Source organism: Dicentrarchus labrax, unplaced genomic scaffold, assembly GCF_905237075.1.
Source record: "Dicentrarchus labrax unplaced genomic scaffold, dlabrax2021, whole genome shotgun sequence".
NCBI lineage: Eukaryota > Metazoa > Chordata > Actinopteri > Moronidae > Dicentrarchus > Dicentrarchus labrax.
Window position 1 is genome coordinate 31169538 of NW_026136704.1, and position 21208 is coordinate 31190745.

Here is a 21208-nt window from a genome sequence, read left to right on the forward strand (position 1 = left end):
CATATTGATTTCAGCTTCTACCTCTACTTCAGCACAACTCTTTTGTTTTTTTGTGGGTTATCTACGGAATTTTTTTTATTTCAGAGACCCCTCCACACACACAGCCACTTGTACACACACCTCCTTCGCCCAAACCCATTTGTTCCCTCCTGAGTTACCCGTTAATCAATAATTCTTTTTTTCACTCTTCTCTCTCTAAGCCCAGCACAAACCCTTTCCTCCTGCTGCTGAATTCTCCCAAATCACTTCATTCACCCATCTCTATCCACACACACCCACACAGGGAAGCCGCCCCTCACCCTCTCTCCCAGGATGATTCCAGTCCATTCCCATTGAACTGCATTAGCATACAGATGTTAGCCTGAAAAGGGAAAGCAGGGAAACACAAAAGGCCTGCATGACCAGGAGGGGAGGGAGGGGTCGAGGGGCTGCACAGGGATGGCCCTTGGCCTTTTTAAGGTCTTACACACACACACACACACACACACACAAGCACGGGTATTGAATGGTAAGTAGCCATGGGGGTTGTGGGAGTCTGCTCCTGCTTCACTCTACTGTTATTCATTCACCAGAGGGAAATCCTCAGCCTGCCCTGCTGAATGTGCACACTCACACACACACACACACACACACACACACACTTACAGGACCCCAACTGCTCCTTGTGCCTGTGCATTGAGACAGAATGCACACACACACACACACACACACACACACACTGAAGCTTCTTAAAAACAAACTTTTTCATTGTGATTTTTAATGGAAACACAAACAACATTACAAGTTCCAGCATGAGATTACTTTACAACATAAACTGCTATATGTGTGTATATATGCAATCAAACTTTTAACAACTCCATAAAATATTAATAGCTTGGATTTATTGTATTTCAAGTCCTCCCAGGTGATTTGGGAGTGACAGTGGTTTTAATTTTTGGTGGTGTGGGTAATTAAGTAAAATTTTAAGGTACTTGTAACTACGTTTAATTTTATTACACTGCATCTCACAAGGAAAGATAGTGCTGTTTACTCCACTATATACATCTGGCAGCTGTACTTTGGAGATTAAGGTTTTATAGTTAGTTCATGTATATTTTGCTCATAACATTTCTGCACTTGTACATACATATTATTTTAAATGCAGGACATTTACTTGTAATGTAGTATTTCAAGATGTAGATGTGTTTTTATACAACCAACACACAGACACACACACACACACACACACACACACACACAGACAGAGGGGAGGACGTCAACTTCTGCTCCACTTTGTGTGAATAGATGGAAATCAGTCACAAGTATCTCTGTGTCCCATTGTGTGCTGGGAAGTCTTTGTTCGAGCATCTGTTGCCCAAACATTCTCCTCAGTGTCACTCACTCTAAATTGGTCTGTTCAGACGAGTTGCAACAAAACTCACTCCCCTTCCCACACGACACACAACACACACACACATAAACACACAGAGGGGAGGGCTGAGAGATTCCCTAAACGCAAGTAAGAGAAAGAGTTCATCTTTGTTCCTTTTGTGTGTCAATGAGACACAGATGATCGTAAAGGCCCTACAAGCACCGGCAGCATTTTTAAAGTGATGCTCGTGGGAATGCTTCGCCAACATTTGTGTTATTCGATCAAGTTAACCACAAAGATTTGCTGCTCAACCCAACATTAACTGAATTTACATGGACTTTAAGTCTCATTTTACACAGCAAACCAAAACAAAACAAATACTGCCAATCTAAGCCATTTATTGCAGTCATAAACTGAGCAAGTCCAAAGACAAATTAAGTTTCAAATGGAATCAATTAGTACTGAGAAGTCAAAGAGTTTAAATCAGTGCTAAAACCAACACCTTCTATGTTGATGCATCCCCTCATATTCTGTATATGTATGTATTGAACTGCACTGCTTATCGAGCTGAGCTAATCAGTCAGTTCTTGTCATTTCCTTCTGAGTCATGAGACATGATCTTGCAGAAAACTAAGGAAAGTGTTTTTGTAGAGCAGAGGGGGGGGATGTGAGACAGGTTTTGCTTAGGAGTGAACACAGGGATGGGAGGATATTACTGAAGACATACATTTTCAGTGTGGATGATGTGGATTAGAATTAGAGATGTCTAAGAGCGTGGAGGAGCTGAATATCATCTTAAAGTAAGGTGTTTCATTCTTTGGCATTATGTATGTTGCATGCTGACGTACTCAAAAAGTAACCTAAAAATAAACTCATTCATATCTTAAAACCTAAAACATTCTTTATTTAATTATATTACTTCAGACGTGTATATATAATAGAATGACGCAAGTGTAATGTGATACAAGACAGCTGAGCTCTTATTTTTCAAAGACTTTTATTTTGAAATAAAGATGGACAAATATATTAAGATAAAGAGCTAGGATATCAACATAACCCCATGGAATGTAAACAATAAATGCACTTAAATTATGTAAAACAAAATCAATATCAAACAACACAATATAGGTTTTGCTTTGAAAAACAAAATAAATAAGACTTTAAGTTAACAAAAGTTACAAAAACAGCTTGCTGTCCAGTCAAGCTAACGATGAGCTACAGCAACAAGCAACGAGCGTCTCCGGACTCATAGGGGCAGGATGAGTCGATTTCGTGACAAAAACAAACAATCAAAGTCTTGCCTGGATTCATCTGAACTCGCGTGATTTCACCCGCCGCTCAGAGAGTTAGCTAGCTAGCTAGCGTGCAACAGAGGTCGACCTACAAACACATTGTCGTCAAGGCAACTCCGATAGATAAACATCAACTATAAACAAAGGTCACCTTTTCACCTGTTTGTTTACATCACAAGGGAAGAAGAGAGCACACAGGATTTTAAACAGGTAGGAATTTCCACACACTAACACCACAATGCAGTAATACAGCAGTCCCGACACACACACACACACACTAACACTGTTCTATCATCAACACTTCTTCTTTCTTTCTTTTGATGGCTGTGTAGCTCCTAAACTGATGCTCATAGTGAACCCACATTTGCATCTTGCTGACGCACACAGAGGCCATGGACGTGTGCCTCTCTCACCACCGTCTTGCTTTGTATTCAGGTAACAGCACTAAACAATTGGGGAAATGTTATTAGAGTCAGAGGGGTGAGGCTTGGTGGAGAGGAGAGTAGACTCACTGTACGCTCACAGCAACAGCAGGAAGCAGCGCTCATGCTACAGACAGAGAATGTTTCACTAAAGTTCAGACTGCTTTACTGTGAAAATCCAGTGAGTCCTGATTTCTGCCAGGCCTAATAGCCAATAAGGCAACATACATATAGAATGCCAAAATGTTTTTTTCTTCCTCCTTTCCTCTCCTCTCCGCGAGCCTTCTTAAAGCTACTGGGTGGCGTAACAGACATCATGAATGCATAAGTAAAGCAGAATTTCTCTGGTATTACAAAAAAATGCATAAACACAATCCCAAAGCAAACAACATATTATACACAGAGCAATAAATAAGTCTAGAAAAGTGTTAAGCTATAACAATAATAATCATCGACACTGCGTATTACCTGTCATGGCTAATGGCTAGGCTAGGTGTTAACAGTACTAGTAGGTTAGGGCAAATCTAACATCAACTTTGGTAACTAGAGAGAGTTCAGTGGGTTGCCTACACTTGTGCTATTTTTTTGTTGTTGCTAGGCAGTTTAGCTGAATCCTTGCCAGGCAGTTAAATTGGCTGACAAATACAATCAAGTGGCCACAGCCATACAACCAATCAATGAATCAATCAGTGACAGCATACAGTTATTTAACCCTCTTACTCATGGATAAGAGGTTGGTTTCATACAGTCGGAGAGCCCTAAATATGACTGGAGAAGTGCTGCAGGCTGGCATCACTGAAACAGTTTGTAAGCAGTAAAATAAGAAATAAGATCTGTAAAAAACAACATTGCTATATTAAAAAAGTGGATAGCACACCAGTCATACATAGGGCAAACGGCACTAATCTTAAAATCCTAAAGTCAGGGTACAGGAAATTCTCACACAGAACTTCTCACTGAGCAGGAATAGCTAAGTGAAGTACCCTCCAGGTACTCTCTAATAATGGGTATACAACAGTATACAGCAGTAACAATGGCATTTCAAAATAACAAAAAATAACAATAAAACAAAGAGAGAAGTCAGCTAAAACTGGACGAACACTGAGCAGCGCTACAACTGCTTGGATGAGAAATGCAATATGCACAAAGTTAGGTACGTTTACCGGCTGGATTTAGGAAGGAACTGAAAACCTAATGTTTTAATCCTTTGCAACTTGTATCTGAACTCTAAACTGACCCTATATTGCTCTTTTGTTTTTAGGGTGGGCCACAAAAGACCAACATCAGATTCTGGTCACATAGAGTTAAACAATTAGGTCATCTATCCCTGATTAAATTCAGCCCCGTGGTAAAACCCTTCCCTACTCGTCTGAAACAGACAGCCGGCTGAAGATGGGCAGACGCCGGCCTTCGAAGCTCGGGGACTCTGTGCCACTGGAGGAAGAGCTGAGGGAGCAGGAGGAGGTGTAGCCTTCCTCAGAGAGGGAGTCAGCCGAGGAGCAGCGCTGAAGTCCAGGGGGAGGCTTGAGGGAGACCGGCAGCTGCTGGGGGAGGTGGTATGGGAGGTTTGGGTTTTTGGAGGTGAAGGTAGAGGTGGGACACCTGGCGCTGACAGAATCGGTCACCGCGTAGAAGCGCAGGGCCGAATCACCACCGTCTCCTGCCAGGTCGGTGATACCAGAGAACGGGTAGGAGGAATGCTTCAGTGCACCTGGCTCAGGGAAGAGAGGGGAGAGGAGCTCTGGGCTCCCTGTGGAGGATGGAGAAGGGGAGACAGAGGAGGCCCGGGCGAAGAGGTGGGAGGAAGGATGCGACTCCTCGACTGGTTGGAAAGTCTGTGGAGAGGAGGAGAAGCCTGCAAAGCTAAGGCTGTGGCGCAGCAGAGGAGGCCTCAGCTTCTGTTTCTGAGGAGGTGCGGCAGCGTTGTCAGCCTGGAGCTCATCAGCGTTGTGGATGAAGTGGCAGCGGGCGCCATATGGACAGAAGCCTATCGTGTGGAAAGTGCGGCATGGCTCTGTCTTGTACTTGGGGTGCCTGCTGAGGCCTCTCAGCTCGTCCATGCCATGGGCGAATTGGCACTTGGTGCCGTACTTGCATGTCCCGCTTTCCTCATAGGTGCGACAGAGTTCGGTCTTGTAGCGGGTGGAGATGTGAGGGGAAGGGGCCGGGGGTCTGGAGGCAGAGGGGGAAGCAGCGGAGGAGAGAGAGTTGCTGCTTAGGCAGAGGCCTGGTGGAGGGAGCAGCAGCGGCGGGGACACATTAGCCATTTTGTCCTCTCTGCCTCCCAAGATGCTGACGTTGCCCTCGATCATGCTGACCGAGCGATCGACTCTGAAGGGGATGTGGCTGAGCGAGGAGCGGGGAAGCTGACCCTCCCTGCTCCATTGCGGGGTGGGGGCCATGTTGAGCCCCCAGCAGGCTGACTCAGTCACCTCAGAGCTGCTGCTGTTGCTGCTGTTGTTGTTGTTGAACTTGGAGTTGGGGAGGGTCACAGGGCAGAGAGAATGCCGACGCTGGAAGCCCAGGACCCTCAGACTGTGCTCCTGCCGTTGCTGCTGTGTGGCTGTAGGCGAGCCATCTGTCGCCTCCAGGCCGCGGAAATTCTGTCACACAAAAGGAGAGAGGAGAATAGATGTGAGCTTTCTGCATTCCTGGAGCGCTGGAGCGAGACTGGCAGGGCCAAGTCGAGCTGAAAGGAGATTTTAAAGCTGCAGCTAAAACAACAGGGCTGATGAATTAGACCAGAGAAAGTTACTCAAGTTGGACAATGTTTTATCTTAAAAATTGACTAAATTAAGCCTTTGAGTATAAGATGTGTGGATTTTTGGTTTCATGGAGTAAGAACATTTTTTTTAACTACAACAAGTATTTATCATGTTATAGTTTCAGCCATTATACTTTTATATGTGCAAAACACTTACATATATATAATTATTATTCAGCAAAATCAAATAAAAATGTATTCTGACCTACTATACTATACTACTAGTCTTAAATAATTAAAACAAACTTCCAACTCTAGTTTTCCACTTTTCTTCTGAAGCGCACAATACTTTTAAGAGCCTAAAACCAAAAGCTGCAGTAAAAAGGAAATGTACAAACTTAATTTAACATTATTTTTTACCAAAACACTGAAATCTATTAACAAGACTGTGTCTATCAGAATTTGAAATACATCCAAAGAAGACATGTTATCTGTTAGTTAATTAGGCATTGAAAAGTTGTTGTAACTTTTCATTATCTTTCCCCAAATAAAAAAATATTGTTACTTCACTCTAGTGTTGCATTAATGGAGAGACATCCTATCCTAGACTTCCAGTTTGAGCAGATCACAGAGGAGACAGTTGGATGTGGCATGATGGTAGATGCATATAAAAGTTTATCTTTGGTTGCTCTCACCTTGCAGAACTCCTCATCCAGTTCCAGGAAAGGTGTTAGAAAGTCGGAGGGCATGATTCGCTCCACCGTCCTCGCTGAGCGAAGGAGTTGGGTGTCTGATCCCACCGTGGAGGCCGGCTGGGGAGGACAAAAAGTTTCTAGGTCCGAGGAGAAGGAAGAGAGACCCACAAAGTCTGGTCTTTGTGAAATTTCAGTTTGGCCCCTTTAAGGATGTTTTTAGATAGTCGGGGAAAACTGCTTGTTCCAGGAGTGAAAGAGATCTTTTTGAGGTGAAGAAAGATTAGAAGTAGTCAGGTCCGTTGTGGAGGAGACAGGGAATTGGGAGAAAGAGCAACGTGACCCTGGGAGGAAAGTTCCCCGACCATCTGTTGGAATCTGCTTAAATAGTTGGGGAAACCCACCCATACACACCCACCCCCTCCCTGTGTTCCTCAGGGGGCAGGGCAGGGAGTGTGTGTGTGTTAATGTGTGTGTGTGCTGAGGGGGGTGGATGGGGGAGGGGGTCTTGCATTGTAATGGTGTGCTGGGGGGCAGGGTGGGCACAGAAAGAAGAGGAGGGAGCTGAATGAGGCTACTTTTCTACCCATTCATTACCAAATCCTTAAAGATGCATTCTTTTTTTTTAACAGGCTGTCCCCTCACTTTGTTTAGGATCGATACAGCTAAGGAGATAATGATAAGTGTTGCAAATACCAAACACATTTACTGTCATTAGTGTTGTTAAAATGCAGTAAAGTTGTTAAAAACATTTAAAGTATATTTAACATGTAATATGTATTAAAATGTTTTCTCACCACGCTTATTTTACATCTATTGTTTCTTCTTCCAAATGTCCTCAGCTACACTGCATTCAACAGTTGATATAGAGTCCCAATATGCTTAAAACTATGAAATTTCTCCATTATAGGTCCATATAATGTCTCCAATAGTCAGTTAAAATAATGCTGAATTCCTGACTTTAACAGGATTAATTATAATTTAGGGTAACAACAGTGTAAGAATTCACAAAGATTTAAAAGCAATCAAATGTATTCTAATTGGACACAATCAATATTTCTGCAACACACTTGCTTTCACGCCAGCTGCAGAAAATAAATTATGTTTTTTGATGGATTTTAGCTGACTCCAAAACGCCCACAGGTGTAAATGGAGTGTGAATGTGTTGGACTGGCGATCTGTCTGGGGGTGTACCACACCCAGTTTTGTGAACTGAGTCTTGAACATTTCTCAGCCATTGGTTGAAATAAAGACAATGCCGGTGCTCTGGAAAAACTAAATTCCAGTAATAAGTGATTAGGCAAAGGGCTGCTATTATGCCTGTTAGTTATAAACGGACAAAATGTACCATACACAAGTTGTCTAGGCAGCTCTAGACCTTCCAAGAACAATGTAACCAAGTCTTCTGTTGCTGTATTTTTACCATTCAAGGTTCTGAATGAACTCAAATGTCACTGTTATCTCAGTTTATATTTTACATTCACGGCCTCACATTTATGAGAGATAAGAACAAGTCCTGACATGTGGGTCCGTGGTGATCCAGCCACTCCCTCCCTCAGCAGTGATGTTTCATTGCCGCGGTATGTCAATTCAAAGCTTGTTGTGTTGAAATGCAAATTCAGCTCAGTAAGGAGGGTTCAAAGCTTACAGGACGGACCGCTGACTGCTCACCAGTAATATGCCTTTCACATTAGCATGGGACAAAGCAAAGATTATTGTTGGTTGGAACATGTCAGCTTTTTCAACTTTGGTGTTGGGTCGTTCCTCCAAATGGTTGCCTTTTAATGTACCGCAGGTTCAGACTGTATTTTCTTACTGTGTACCCTGGGCATGGAATAACCTGCACAAAGATCTAACATTAGACACACTTATATCCACTGATGGATTTAAGTGCATTATAAAAAATGTGGTGACGGAGACATGTGGTTGTTTTCCTTAAGAGGCCATTGTATTTGAATATGTTGTGATTTTGTATGGCTGCTGCCTTGGCCAGGTCCCTCTTGTAAAAGAGATTACATAAAAACATTATCGATAAATCCAACCAGAAGAACACTGTAAAATTACACCGTTCTGGATCAGAAAGATTCCTGTACTGTGCTGTAGTGTACATGTAAATCTGCTCTGTTCTCCCACTCACTTGGACAGGTGAACATTGTCTTGGTTAATGGAACCTTCTAGAGGCCCATTTTTTATTTTCTGAAATGGTCTCTGATCACAGTAATGTAAGTCTGCTGGAAACACGGTCAGCAGCTTGTGGCAATAAAATGAAGAAGACAACTTTCACAGCACAGGATGACTTTGTGATCGTAAAATAAGTGATCTGATTGATGTCTGATGAGATCCTGTTAAAAAACGATACAGTGGATTGTATGTACTTGTACTTCAGGACATCATTCTTAGGTTAGGACATCTTCACTGGGAAAACCTGAAACAATCTGATGTTCACTCATTTGCATCGCTTCCAGTTAGGAAGCAGTGTTACCATTTGCCTTGTTCAAAGTTTATAGGCTGCAATCAAATCCCCATTGTATGCCTGTTCAGTTGTCTGACAACAGAAACATAAAAACATTGAAGTGAGTGAGTAAATAACTACATGGTGAGTTTGACCAGATGTTGGCTGGAATGAACAGTGTTATTATTTACTGACTGAAACAGGATAAAGAACAACAGACTGTTTGCAACGGTTTTGGAATTTATGAGTGGAAATTGATCTTTACCGACAAGACCTTGAAACAAGAGAGTGGATGCACGTTGTCACATATAAACAGAGTTTGCAAATGTACCTGACATAGTGTAATTGGTGAAGAGAAAATGCATCTGGGGCAAATATTTATTGAGCTCAAGAACAAGGTTTGATCTTTGGATTGTTTGTGGCCGCAAAAACTGAGTGACAGTTCAATTTAAACAGGCAAACTGTAAAACATATAACAGACATTTCTTATCACAACGTCTCACTGATACGTTACTGTTACAAGTGTGTGTGTCTGTGTGTGTGCACGCTCAGGGTTAAATAACTGTAATCCAGTGTGGTTTCCTCCCTGTGGTCGGTTGGTTCGGTAACAGGCTGACTGTCGTTATGTCTCTCTTTTTTCTTTCCTTGTTTCTAACCCTTTCCTTTTTTACTGTCTACCCTCTTGTACTTTTCCTTCTTTATTTCGATCCCCCCCCGTTGTTGAGGTCTGGTCTAGTGACACAGCAACTGAATCTGTTCTTACATAACCAGTGTAACTGTCTGTGGCTGTGGGATGTGTGTGGGTGTTTTGTAGTTGGAAAGCTCAATACAGTATGGACTGTGTATTGGTGTCATTACCGTGGCTAAACTAATAAGCCAAATTATAGTCATGCAAATAACTGTCTTTAATTCCACAAAGTGCGACTGCACCCAATTCAGAAAGCTTGTGACACACTGTTTACTGGCAGTGCTACAGTAGTAGTAGTAGTAGTAGTAGTGGGTATTGTTCAAACATTTTAATTAACTGTCAGCCCAGTTCAGTCTCATGTCAAAGGATGTAATAGACCCACCAAGCCCCTACGATACAGTGTCAGACATGTTCTTCTCCTAGACATGAAAAGTACACGAGTGTATGAAGGTGCAGCATAAAAAGCGACAAAGTAGAGGATTGGTTCAAACAAACACAGGACTCTCACCGAGGAGGCCGATGTTCGAGTTCCAAAACCTCACCGTTGACTTGTCAGTTACGTAACTTAGGATCTTTTCCTAAACCTAACCAAGTAGTGTTGATGCCTACACTTAACAAAACTGCGACCTCAGCAAGCTTTATTGTGAGCATGTGTTGAAAACACGGTAAAATGTGACACTGCCACTGTGGACGGCCAAGATACCTACCTTCCTTTGATGAGCATCTTTTTCCATAAAAAGATGTTTCTTCTGGGATGCTCACCTGGTAGAGTGCGTCCTTACTGTAGCGGTCTAGGTTTGATTCTGACCCACAGCCATTTGCTTCACGTGGTCATCTTTCGCTCTTTTCCTATCCATCTTTACCTGTACTATCAAATAAAGACCTAAAAAGCCCACAAAAATTTCTATTTGCATTTTACACATTCAATTTAATCTTCTTATTGAGAAAATCTTAAAACAATAGCTGTAGAGGAACTTTGTGTAAATAAAGTTTACACAATACAGTTTAAAATGAGAAGTAAACAAGGTAAAGAATATGACAAAACCTTTGTTTAAACTTTCACCTCCAGTTTTTGAAACTCACAGTAACAGTCACAATTTGCAGTTTGGTCAGCCTTATTTGGAACACATTAAATATGATCAAATTTCACATTTCTGCATGAGAGTGTTCTTTCTCTTTTTCCTTTCCATGTGCAACACTGTGTTGAGAGAAAACTATGGTTTAGCTGTGGATGAGAGTAAAAACATGTTTCTGACACACTTCAGCTGAGCCAAACCTCCAGCCTGATTAAAGGTTATAGGAAGGCACTTGTACTAGACATCTGATCACTTTTGATCAGATGTCCTGGAATGTCTGCAAAAAATTGTCCTATCATGATGGAGGTTTGCTTCAACTTTGGCTGGTCACTTGCTGTGTCAGTTAGCAGTGGTTTGGGTGGAGACAAGGGAGGAGCAGGTTTACAGAAGCCGCGACAAAACAGGAGCACAGTACTCTGTTGTGCATTTTGCCCAACCACAAATCTTTTAGAAAGAAAAGCCTGGCACTGCAATGAAAACATAAACTAAACTGCCAAACCTAGAATAAGTATAAAAATGCTGAACTTATTGGCAAAGTTAATAAAGTAATTATACTGTCCAATATACTGTAGACTTCTGTCTGCTTTGTCACATGCACACACAATCTCAAAACCACAGCATACACAAATACACACAAAATGTGTGTGTGTGTGTGTGTGTGTGTGTGTGTGTGTCTCTCTCTCTCTCTCTCTCTCTCTCTCTCTCTCTCTCACACACACACACACACACACAGACACACACACACACACACACACACACACACACTCACCCCAGCATGGTTGTCGGCCCCCTGTCTGAGCCTGTCTTGGCCTCTTTGTTGAGGCCAGCATGACAAGAGCTCCATTGTCCAGAGGCTACTCCATATGTTCCCGTATACAGCACAGAGAAGCATTATGGACAATACCAGCACACAGGATCTGATCTAACTGTCCTCTGTGGCTTAATAAAGGACTCACATGGCTCAGTGAACTGTATTTGGTCAAATTAAATAAAATTCTAACTGCATTCCTCTGCAATGAAACAATCGATAGGTGGATGATATTATAGGTTTATGTTATGGCCACAAGTTTTAATTATTTCTACTTTGTTTCCTTTTGGCATTTCTGGTGGCTCTAAACACTACAATACCCATGAGCCAAAGCCACTGTTGCATGCATCGAACCTGTAGTTAATTCAAAATGCATGGGCAAATTGAACACTTTTGCGAATGTCAAACAGACTGTATCACATGTAAACAGTTGACCCAAAGTCTTCAATCAGAAGATGCATGCAACCACAGCTGCTGTGGTTTAAACAAGCAGTTAGCTGTTGGGGGCTAGCTTTAGGTTACTGCACACAAGATACAATGTACAGAATAAGATAACCGTGCTATATCCAGATAGTTTTATATCGTTATATTAAGTGCATTGGGTGTGAGTGGAGTGAACTCAACAGCGATATGTTTTTCTAACAACCCAATTATTCAGGACAATCCGCAGAGCTAACAATGAGAGGTTTTCAGTCGAGCTCCTAAAGAACACTCTGTGGGTTATCAGTCAATCAGTGGGACATTGTTCTTCAAATGTAATCTTTAATTGCTGTGAGTGCGTCCTCTTACATGTAATGTTAGAGTTCCACATGAGGCCGGTCAGTTGTTTACTTCCTAAATAAAAACAATTCATGCTTTTAATATTCATCCTCATCTCCTCCCTCCCTGCTCATTGTCATGGATGTTGGCTCTTTTAGGTCATTTCCATTTCAGGGTAGATCTGAATGGTCGTCAAGTACCCTGTTTGCAAAGCCACAGTCTATTGTTGTAACCTGCTGTGTTTGTTTGTCGTGGTGGTACTTTTCCTACCTCCATTGATGGGAATGAGCCATCAGATGTCCAACATTTTTTTCTCCACCCATCTGGTATCCGTGTACATCGAGACACTTGGGTGTGGCACAAATAATGAAGCTTTGTTCAAACTGTCAATTATTTTTGGTTGGTTAATTCACCATAAGTCAAGTCACAACCTCTCAACTTCCATTTTAAAGCAGTAACGACTGTAACGTAGTGGAAAGCAGAAGTTACCTGTAGATTATCATAACACATCATAGCACAAGTGCTGATCAGAGTCATGTTTTAGGTGTGCTGTTTCCAATATTAGTACTAATACCAATAATAATCAGCTTTCCTGTAAACCTTCTTTGTCTTAAAAATGTTGTAAATTGTCCAATGCTAATCAACCAATAGGCAATGAAGGGGCGGACTCCAGGAAGTCATTTTTTAAATTGTAGCAAAAGGGATAACCCTGTCATGCACTGCTAATATATTATGTTCATTTTGTGTTGGGAGACAGTGAGTGTTTTGCTCTTTTTGTACCCAGGGAATAAAACCTTCAACACTAACAGGACTCTGTTAGTGCCAATAAAGCACAAAGGGACACAGCAACTCTATCTGCTTTTAAGCGGGTGATTTATGAGCCCTTTTCTGAAGTGCCAGAAAATATTTCCAGCCCTGATAGGAGTGAAACAGTTTTAAACGGCTGATTAAAGTGAAACGTTATAGAGATTAATGGTGACTACAGTTGAGAAATGAACATGTCGTTGAAGCCGAGAGATGAATGGTGACCCCAGGCTGTTGGCGACCGTTATACAGAGGTGGATAAATCACTACGCAGGGACCTGACTCCGGTGAGGCCGCACAAACAACCGTGTCACGACAAGCTGCGGAATGAGGATATTTCACTTTGTCTTTGGCCTTGTTCCATCCATCAAACCAGCTTCCTCTCCTCTAATTGTACTTCTACACCTCAGAAAATGTTTTCTCAGTTTTATTTCATGAAACACATGCTCTCCTGTGTGGCAAACTGAAATGATTTTAACTTTGTCTGCTGGGACTTCCTGTCTATAAGATCAATGAACTCACCCCCTCTAACCCAAACAATGAAAGCAAACTTGAATGACCAAGTTTGTCTTGTAAAAAGTAAAGTTACAGGTGTTGGCTCCATGCTTTCGATTCTGTAAGTTAGCCAAAACCTATTTTATTGACTGCCCCGTTTCATACCGCCACTGCAAGAGACTTCTGGTAATCGTCTAGGCTAAAGACAAGGTTTACCTAGTCTGTTGTAGACCACATTTTGTCCTCCCCGTTTTCTTGACCGTAAGGGAGAACTCAATAGTTTCTTTCTTTCTTTACATTCCTCTTATTACTCCCCCTTCATTTATTTTATGTTACTACGTAGTATTTATCTGTTATAGAGGATGCATTTTAATATACTTTTTATTGCAATAAGATGCAATCTGTCGAGAGAGTCAAGACCATTGATTGGTTCGTGGTACGTTTAGACCAATCCAGGGGTCCACGTACCAATGTAGTTGCATCTGTCTCTTTTCGAGAGAAAAGCGTTTCCCTCTGTGCTGCTCAGGTGAACTAGGTAATAGACGTTTTTCAGGTAAGTGCCAATTTGTTTTTAATCAAATATTTTCCCAAACCTTCTACAGTGGCTTGAAACAAACTGAAAGCAGCACCTGAAGGAAGTCATGTTTGCATAGTGTTTGTGTTGCGATACTGAGCATATAGAGGACACTGTTGAATTCTATGGACACTGTTAAAATTTATTGTAACTGAGGACCACAGGGGAGGATAGATTTCGGTCCATGACAGCATTGTTAACCCTCCATCGACTATGTTCTCTTTCTCCATGAAGTCATGGTCATCAGGTCCTTTTCTCTCCGCCTATGATCATCCATCAGGCCGCATGGCAACTGGACTCCAACCCCACACTGCGAACACACAAACACACAAAACACACACACACACACACACACACACACACACACACACACAGCTAACGCAGCACTGTTTCATCCCATTCTCTCTTTCTCCACCAACAAGGAATCCATGAATTCCCCTCTTCACTTCACTCTTGAGGAGGGAAGCAGCAGCCGGCCCTGCTTCCTGGAAAAACACCATGTCCAAAGAAAGAAAGAGTGAGTGTGTTTGTGTGAGGGAGGAGGCGGAGGGGAGGTGGTGGTGGAGGAACACAGTGTTAAGAGCGTCCACTGGATTATGTTTTGACAAAAGACGGACCCCCCGCTGCTGTAATTTTCCCGCCAGTCAGTTTCCTGTTTCCTGGAATCTGGCAACGTGTCACTCACACACACACACACACACACACACACACACACACGGGCCATTTGGTGCCAGCTGCTCACCATGATGCAACAGCGGAGTGACCAGCAAGCCCTTGGGGCATCTGGTTAATAAAGACTTCCTTTCATCAAATCCCTGGGAACATAATCCATACATTATTTTATCATACCGCTTGGAAATCGCCTTAAGAACCAGGCTGACAGAGAATCTGCAGAATCCTATTCATCCTGTGACAATAATAAAAAGATTACTTTCCACATTGAAGCCGACTGTCAGTGTTTTTGATACTCAGCATGTTTAGCACATGGTTTATTATTTCAATAGTTGGCAGTGTTCGGAATGAAACAGAAGTGAAACACATTAAATGTGTTTTGTATTTTTTGTTAATGTTTTAACAAAACCTTCACATCAAGTTGATTTGACTCTACAATAAATGTTTTTATTCTTATTATATTATTTGACTCTACACCTGTAAGCATGGTGTGGAAACAATGTTGAATTGTGCCTGAATTGTACCCGAGTCTGCACCACTTTTCAGGCCCCAAACCAGCAGACTATATGGCTGTCAAGTGAAAGCAATATCTTTCATTTCAAATGAAATAAGTTTAACTTAAAGGACCAGTTCCCAGAGTGGAAAACATGTCAATGTTTTAGTCACCTCCTGCAGTGCTCAAAGGAAGCTAAACTTTGTTGTTAAGAAGTTTGTAACACTATTTAAGGCTGTAACGCTTCCATTTAGTTGACAGTTTGGAAACACATAAAGGTCGGCTGTGGCGCAGAGGCAGAGCAGGTCGTCCCCTAATCGGAAGGTTGTTGGTTCGATCCCCAGCTCCTGGTACCACATGTCAAAGTATCCTTGAGCAAGATACTGAACCCCAAATTGCTCCCAATGCCGTGAATGTGTGTGAATGCATTAGTTTCTGTTCAAGGGCTTTGCCATCGCTGTGTGAAAAGTTGAATGTGGCACATAATGTAAAAGCGCTTTGAGTGGTCGGAAGGCTAGAAAGGCACTATACAAGTACAGGTCCATTTACATAAAAGCCGAGTTTGAGGGAGAAGGTGAGAGCGTTTGTCATGTTCTACTCAATACTTTGATTGCACCGGGCGCGGCTTTGGGACGTCCTGTCTGCGATGCTTTTTTGGTCCGTCTTCCACATGGTTTCATGCTGGACGAGGAGTGTTTCATTAAGTTGCTCAGATTTTGTTGATGTGGTTATTTCTCTGATTTATGTGCAGTGATCAGCTCTGGCTGCGATGGAATCGAGCAGTTAGAGTGCGTGCATATGATTATTTCCTGGAGGCTTCCTTGAACTTGCAAAAGTATCAGTAGTAAATAACTGTTTGTCATTTTTGGCCAGCACCAGTGTTGAAATCAAGTCATATGACTCAAGTCGATGCAGAAAGACTAAAGCATGCAAATGCAAACACAGGTTTGTCCTGCGTCACAGCATCAGTGTGAAAGTGAAAGTGTGTGTACACACAGTAGCATGCTGAGGGGCTGATAAACGTCCACTGACCAAAGGCCGCTACAGCTACAAATGTATGTCATATGAACATGCTGAGGATGCTGTGCACAAACTCAAATGTTCACTACAAATGTCTGTGAGGACAAATGCCAGCCTCCCTGACACAGTCACACACACAGTCACACACACGCACACACACACACACACACAAACCTCCAATGCCAAACTGTCAACTGCCACAACTGGTGGATGGCTAAGGTGTGTGTGTGAGACAGACTGGACCTTGTTCACTCCAGACAGTCTTCTGATACAGTGTAAAGCAACACACACACACACACACACACACACTCATTGGGTCTGGGTGTGAGTCTAAGACGTGTTGTTTGGTGCTAAATGAGACCAGTCTCCTCAGCAGCTGCTGCTGTTATTTTAACAGGGACTGTCGTATATGTGTGTGTTTGTGTGTGAGTGTGTTTGTGTGTGCGCACCTCTTGAACCCTCAGCTGTTAGTGGCTAACGCTCCTTTGTTTTTGAATTAAATCATATAGTCAGGGAACAGACAGACAGACACGAGGAGGGCATCTGATCTTTTAGTGGTATTATTAGAGTTAAATAAGATCAGTAACAACAGCATAAACATCAATACACCTGTAGACACTAAAACAAATGACAATGGTTCTTTTCATGAAACTAAGAAAATAAATACAACCAAATGTTGTCCTCGACACTGAAATGCTGACAACTAAATTCATATCCCAGGTGTGTAGATTCATCATGCATTTGTCAGAATTCTAAACAAGTTGTGTGTCAGTCAATAGGAAGGAAAAACAAACACCTGTTACACCTGTGTTTCACACATAGTATAGTTTGTTAGGGCTAGGGTTTCAGTTACACACAGAACATCCTGTGAATGTGATGCTGTTTAGAGACAGACTTGGAAGTCCCCAGTGTTGGACTTTCCCTCCAGCACGAGAGACATCTAATTTGATTTTATAAAATAGGATTTACATGCTAAACTTAATAAAACCCATTCTATATGTTTGTATCTGAGCTCAGAGCATGAAGATTATGGTTTGGTCTTATGAGCTAAACTTGGGCATGCGGTTGAAAAGCAGTGCAATGCAAGCTCTGAAAAGGTTTCTTGTAAAGTTCAAAAAATACCTAAAACAGTAACATGACACAGAAATCTGAGTTGAAATGAAAATGAAAATAGATGAATTGCTGTTAACCGTATCTCAACTTGTTTTGCTCTGAAAACTTTGGTAGAAATGTCTTGATTTGCAAAAAGTTCAAGCAAAATGAACTCTGAGCTTCAGTTTTTCCTTCTGTGCATTATGCACAACTCGCACTGGTATTCGAGGAATTCTGGCTGTACAATATGAGGTCAGTAGAGGTTAAAAGTCATCATCCCTTTATATTTTTGAACATAGCCTCATTGTCCCTCTCAGTCTCCCACTCAGTGATTGTATTCCAAACTGTGTCTGATGTGGCTTTAAAGAGTAACTGCACATATGCTAAAGATCCTACTTGCAATAACAACAAGTGATGACATGCTTTTTCCACAGCAGAGGTGTTCAGTACATGTACGAACAAATCTGTAATAACTCATCTTTAAACTGAATCAGCTATAATGAATCACCACTGTCATGATAATAATTCATTTTTAATTCATCTTACTAAACTGGGTTGGGAGGGTTACTTTAAAAATGTAATGTGATTGACTAATTACCCTTGAAACCAAGTATCATAATATGAAGTTATGTAACTTTCTTTTACTTTGGATTACCTCAAAACCAAAAATGCAGTAAAGAAAATATAAAAGAAAATATCAATAAGATTATTTTACATATTCTATTAGACAACAGCACAATGTAACTTTAGAGAAGAAAATGGAAACCAGGTTTATTTGTATCAAAAATGTATCCTCGTGCGCACAGTGGCTCACCTGGTAGAGTGCGTGCCTCATGTCGCCACAGTGGCCTTATTATGTTAATCTGTTACATGTAATCCGTTACTCCCCAATCCTTCTGCTAAGTAAAAGTAAAAACAATACAAATAAAAAGCATAAATCTCATAAAGTTCTTTCTAAAGTTTAGAGAAAGAACATTTATTTATAATTTGAAAAGTAAAGACCTTTGCACATCAGTTTTATTTTCATCTGAAAATGTCAGGTGTTAAAAAATATAAATGACACGTTTGGCTCATTATATTTACAACTCTGAAAATGTCATCTGTCTGGTTTTGAAACAGTTTTGAATTTTTGGTATTTCATTTGTTAAAAGGTCAAAAGTGTTTCTGTGGTCTCTGTTGATTGATTCAGTTTTACCTGTGAGAGAGACGTAAGCATTGTGTGTGTTTCTATCATACTGCTGCTGGTTAGGATGTGAAGTTGTATCCGTTTGTACATTCAAGCTCCAGTATCCTCTGGTGGAATTCTGCCTCCTCTTTAAACAGAATCACCATTTGAATGCTGCATTTTATTTAATTTGCATTAGGTATAAAACATGAGAAACACATCAGATGTAGAGTGTAAGGTTTGTTCCGTGTAAGTCAAGCAAACATTGAACATATTTTGCTGTAGGCATACTATATCACCGTTTGCTTGTTGTGATGAAACTAAAACATCTTAAGAGCAACAGCATCATCAGCCACATGCCTGAGAAATAATTGTGTTTATGGATGCAGCCATCCAGCCATATCTAACAGAGTCATTACCATAACAAACATTAAGTCCCTTTGGAATTCCTGCCCTCTTTTTGTACAATATAAACCAACAGAGTTAACGCAGCAGCCCACTGAACTGTTCTCTTTACACTGCTATTGTTCCTAGTGTGTTTTCCACGCTGGGCCTCCAGCGACCCCATTAATCCACAAGTCCAGTCAGTGTTTTATTGTTCTTGGAAAAAGGTCTCTGAATGTGGACAGTGGAAAGAAGAGGAGGAGACTCAAGGCCTCAGGTGTTGGTGCTGTGGGAGAGGATTTACATGCAGATCTATCTGTAAATTAACTCAAAGAGGTTACACAGGTTACACAATGCATTTACATGCACTGCAGTAATGTGATTGCAGACTACATCCAGACGGTTAGTCATCTTTCCTACCTCTTATTTTGGAAGCATGGTTTGCTTTTTAACTGTGTAATATATTGGTATATAACACATCATAAGCCAAGCTTTCATCCCTCTGTAGCACAAATATAAACTGAATTTCTAAAAAACAGCAAAAGGAAATACAAATGAATGCATGTTTCTATCCACTTCTGTTAAGCAAATAGTTGGAGTTGGCGTCACCCAGATCTGTTCTTGTCTTTTAAATGGAAGCTTGAATGACATTTAACAGATGATTTACAGTTGTACATAGGCTCTACGTCGTAGCCTACGCAAGTGACTTACGCAAGTGACCAACGCCATTGTGAGCATTTATATTTGTGTGCTGGTGTGTCTGCCTTCAGCAAATAACTCCAACATTTTGGTGGTGTGGTTTCTATGGCACTGTGTTGAGTTTCTTAGTGTACTTCAAACAATGGTGACTGAAACAGAAACTCTCCCTTGTCTCTCCCCTCAACCTGTCTTGTGTTTTCCTCCGAGCGAGGCAGCATCCAGTGTGGGCCAGTTTGTCTGTGTGTGTAAGGACACACTTGTCAGAGAATGAGTGTGTGCATGTTTGAACAGAGATTCTCAAACAGCATTATTTACTCATCTGGGGTTTGAGGCTAAGGCCTAGGGTACAAGGCCATGCCATGCCCAGTGTGTCAAATTGATGCAGAAGTATAAATCAGGCTTAAGTCATATGCTTCATGTACATCATTTATTCCATGTGCACTTGCTGTGTCCGATCAGATCATAGTGTTCTTCTAGTTAATCTTCAAGAATTCAACAGATGTTTGGACTTTTGAAAACTTGCAAAGGTCACTGTCGATTAAACTTAGAGAGGGCAAAATATTTTTCTATTTTCATTTCTTTTGTTCATTGCATTGTGGGATGAAAGTTGTAGTTTGTGTTATAGAACTGAGACCCAGTTTGTACACAGCAACAAACACGTCAAAGCAGTCTGTCCAGTCACCTGCATGCTGTCGTAACATGTGACGTATGTTGAGAAGATGGAAGCTGTGTTGGTGTGAACAGATCAGTTTGAACCTTTTGTCTAAAAATGTTTGTCTCTCTGTCGCTAAGAGGCTGGACATCATGTGACGGCAGAGAAAAAATTGTGAACACACGCACACACACACACCTCTCTTCTGCGATACATAAGCAACAGTGCATTTGTGTGTGTGTGTGTGTGTGTGTGTGTGTGTTCACAATTACACGTGTCTCCTGTCAACAGGTCTGCAGACCAAACACACGGTGACATAATTACTACAGGAAGAGAAACAGGGCAGAGGTGTGTGTGTGTGTGTGTGTGTGTAGGGGTGGTCTGGCGCACGTACAAACCTTCATGGCAGACATAAAAACAAACACACATACACACAAAGGACACACACACACTACCTCGCACACTGTGTCCTTATGTCCCGTGTGAATGTGTTTTCATGTGTCTGCCATTGACATGAACCAGTGGAACTAATTGAGCAGTGTGTGTATGTGCTGTGTGTGTAGTCCCGTGGCGTTGATAAGCCAGTGAGTGGCTTTGACCACATCCATTGCCTCACATTGATAATCCGAGCAGTTAACGAGACACAACGGGTGTTACAAGGCTTCCTCTATATGTGTGTGTGCGGTTAGCTGTGTGGTAATGTTTGAGCGACGAGGGGTTAACGAACACAGCTGCCGTCAGTTAGAGAGCAGAGCCAGAACTCTGGATGTGGTTTACTGTTGACTGTATCTGTATGTGTGTGTGTGTGTGTGTGTCTTCCTCTATGTATACATGCTACAGAAAGTAGAAATCAATTTCACACATCAGGGCTGCTCTTTGGAAGTTACGATGATGCTTGTAATTGTAATGTGATC

General features: G+C 41.6%; 1 protein-coding gene across 1 annotated transcript; it reads right to left on the reverse strand.

Moving 5' to 3' along the window:
• Positions 1-2331: 2331 nt before the first annotated feature.
• On the reverse strand, positions 2332-6834 carry LOC127363143 (mRNA decay activator protein ZFP36L1). The gene is made up of 2 exons (XM_051399677.1): positions 6465-6834; positions 2332-5668 (listed from the first exon to the last, which is right to left on the reverse strand). The coding sequence occupies exons 1-2, from the start codon at positions 6516-6518 to the stop codon at positions 4427-4429; spliced, it is 1296 nt and encodes a 431-aa protein (XP_051255637.1). The 5' UTR covers positions 6519-6834; the 3' UTR covers positions 2332-4426.
• Positions 6835-21208: the final 14374 nt, after the last annotated feature.

Coding starts and splice junctions, on each gene's coding strand:
- LOC127363143 (XM_051399677.1), bottom strand. CDS start 6,518: ATGCCCTCCGACTTTCTAACACCTTTCCTGGAACTGGATGAGGAGTTC. Junction 5,669..6,464: donor TGGATGAGGAGTTCTGCAAG/GTGAGAGCAACC, acceptor TTTGTGTGACAG/AATTTCCGCGGCCTGGAGGC.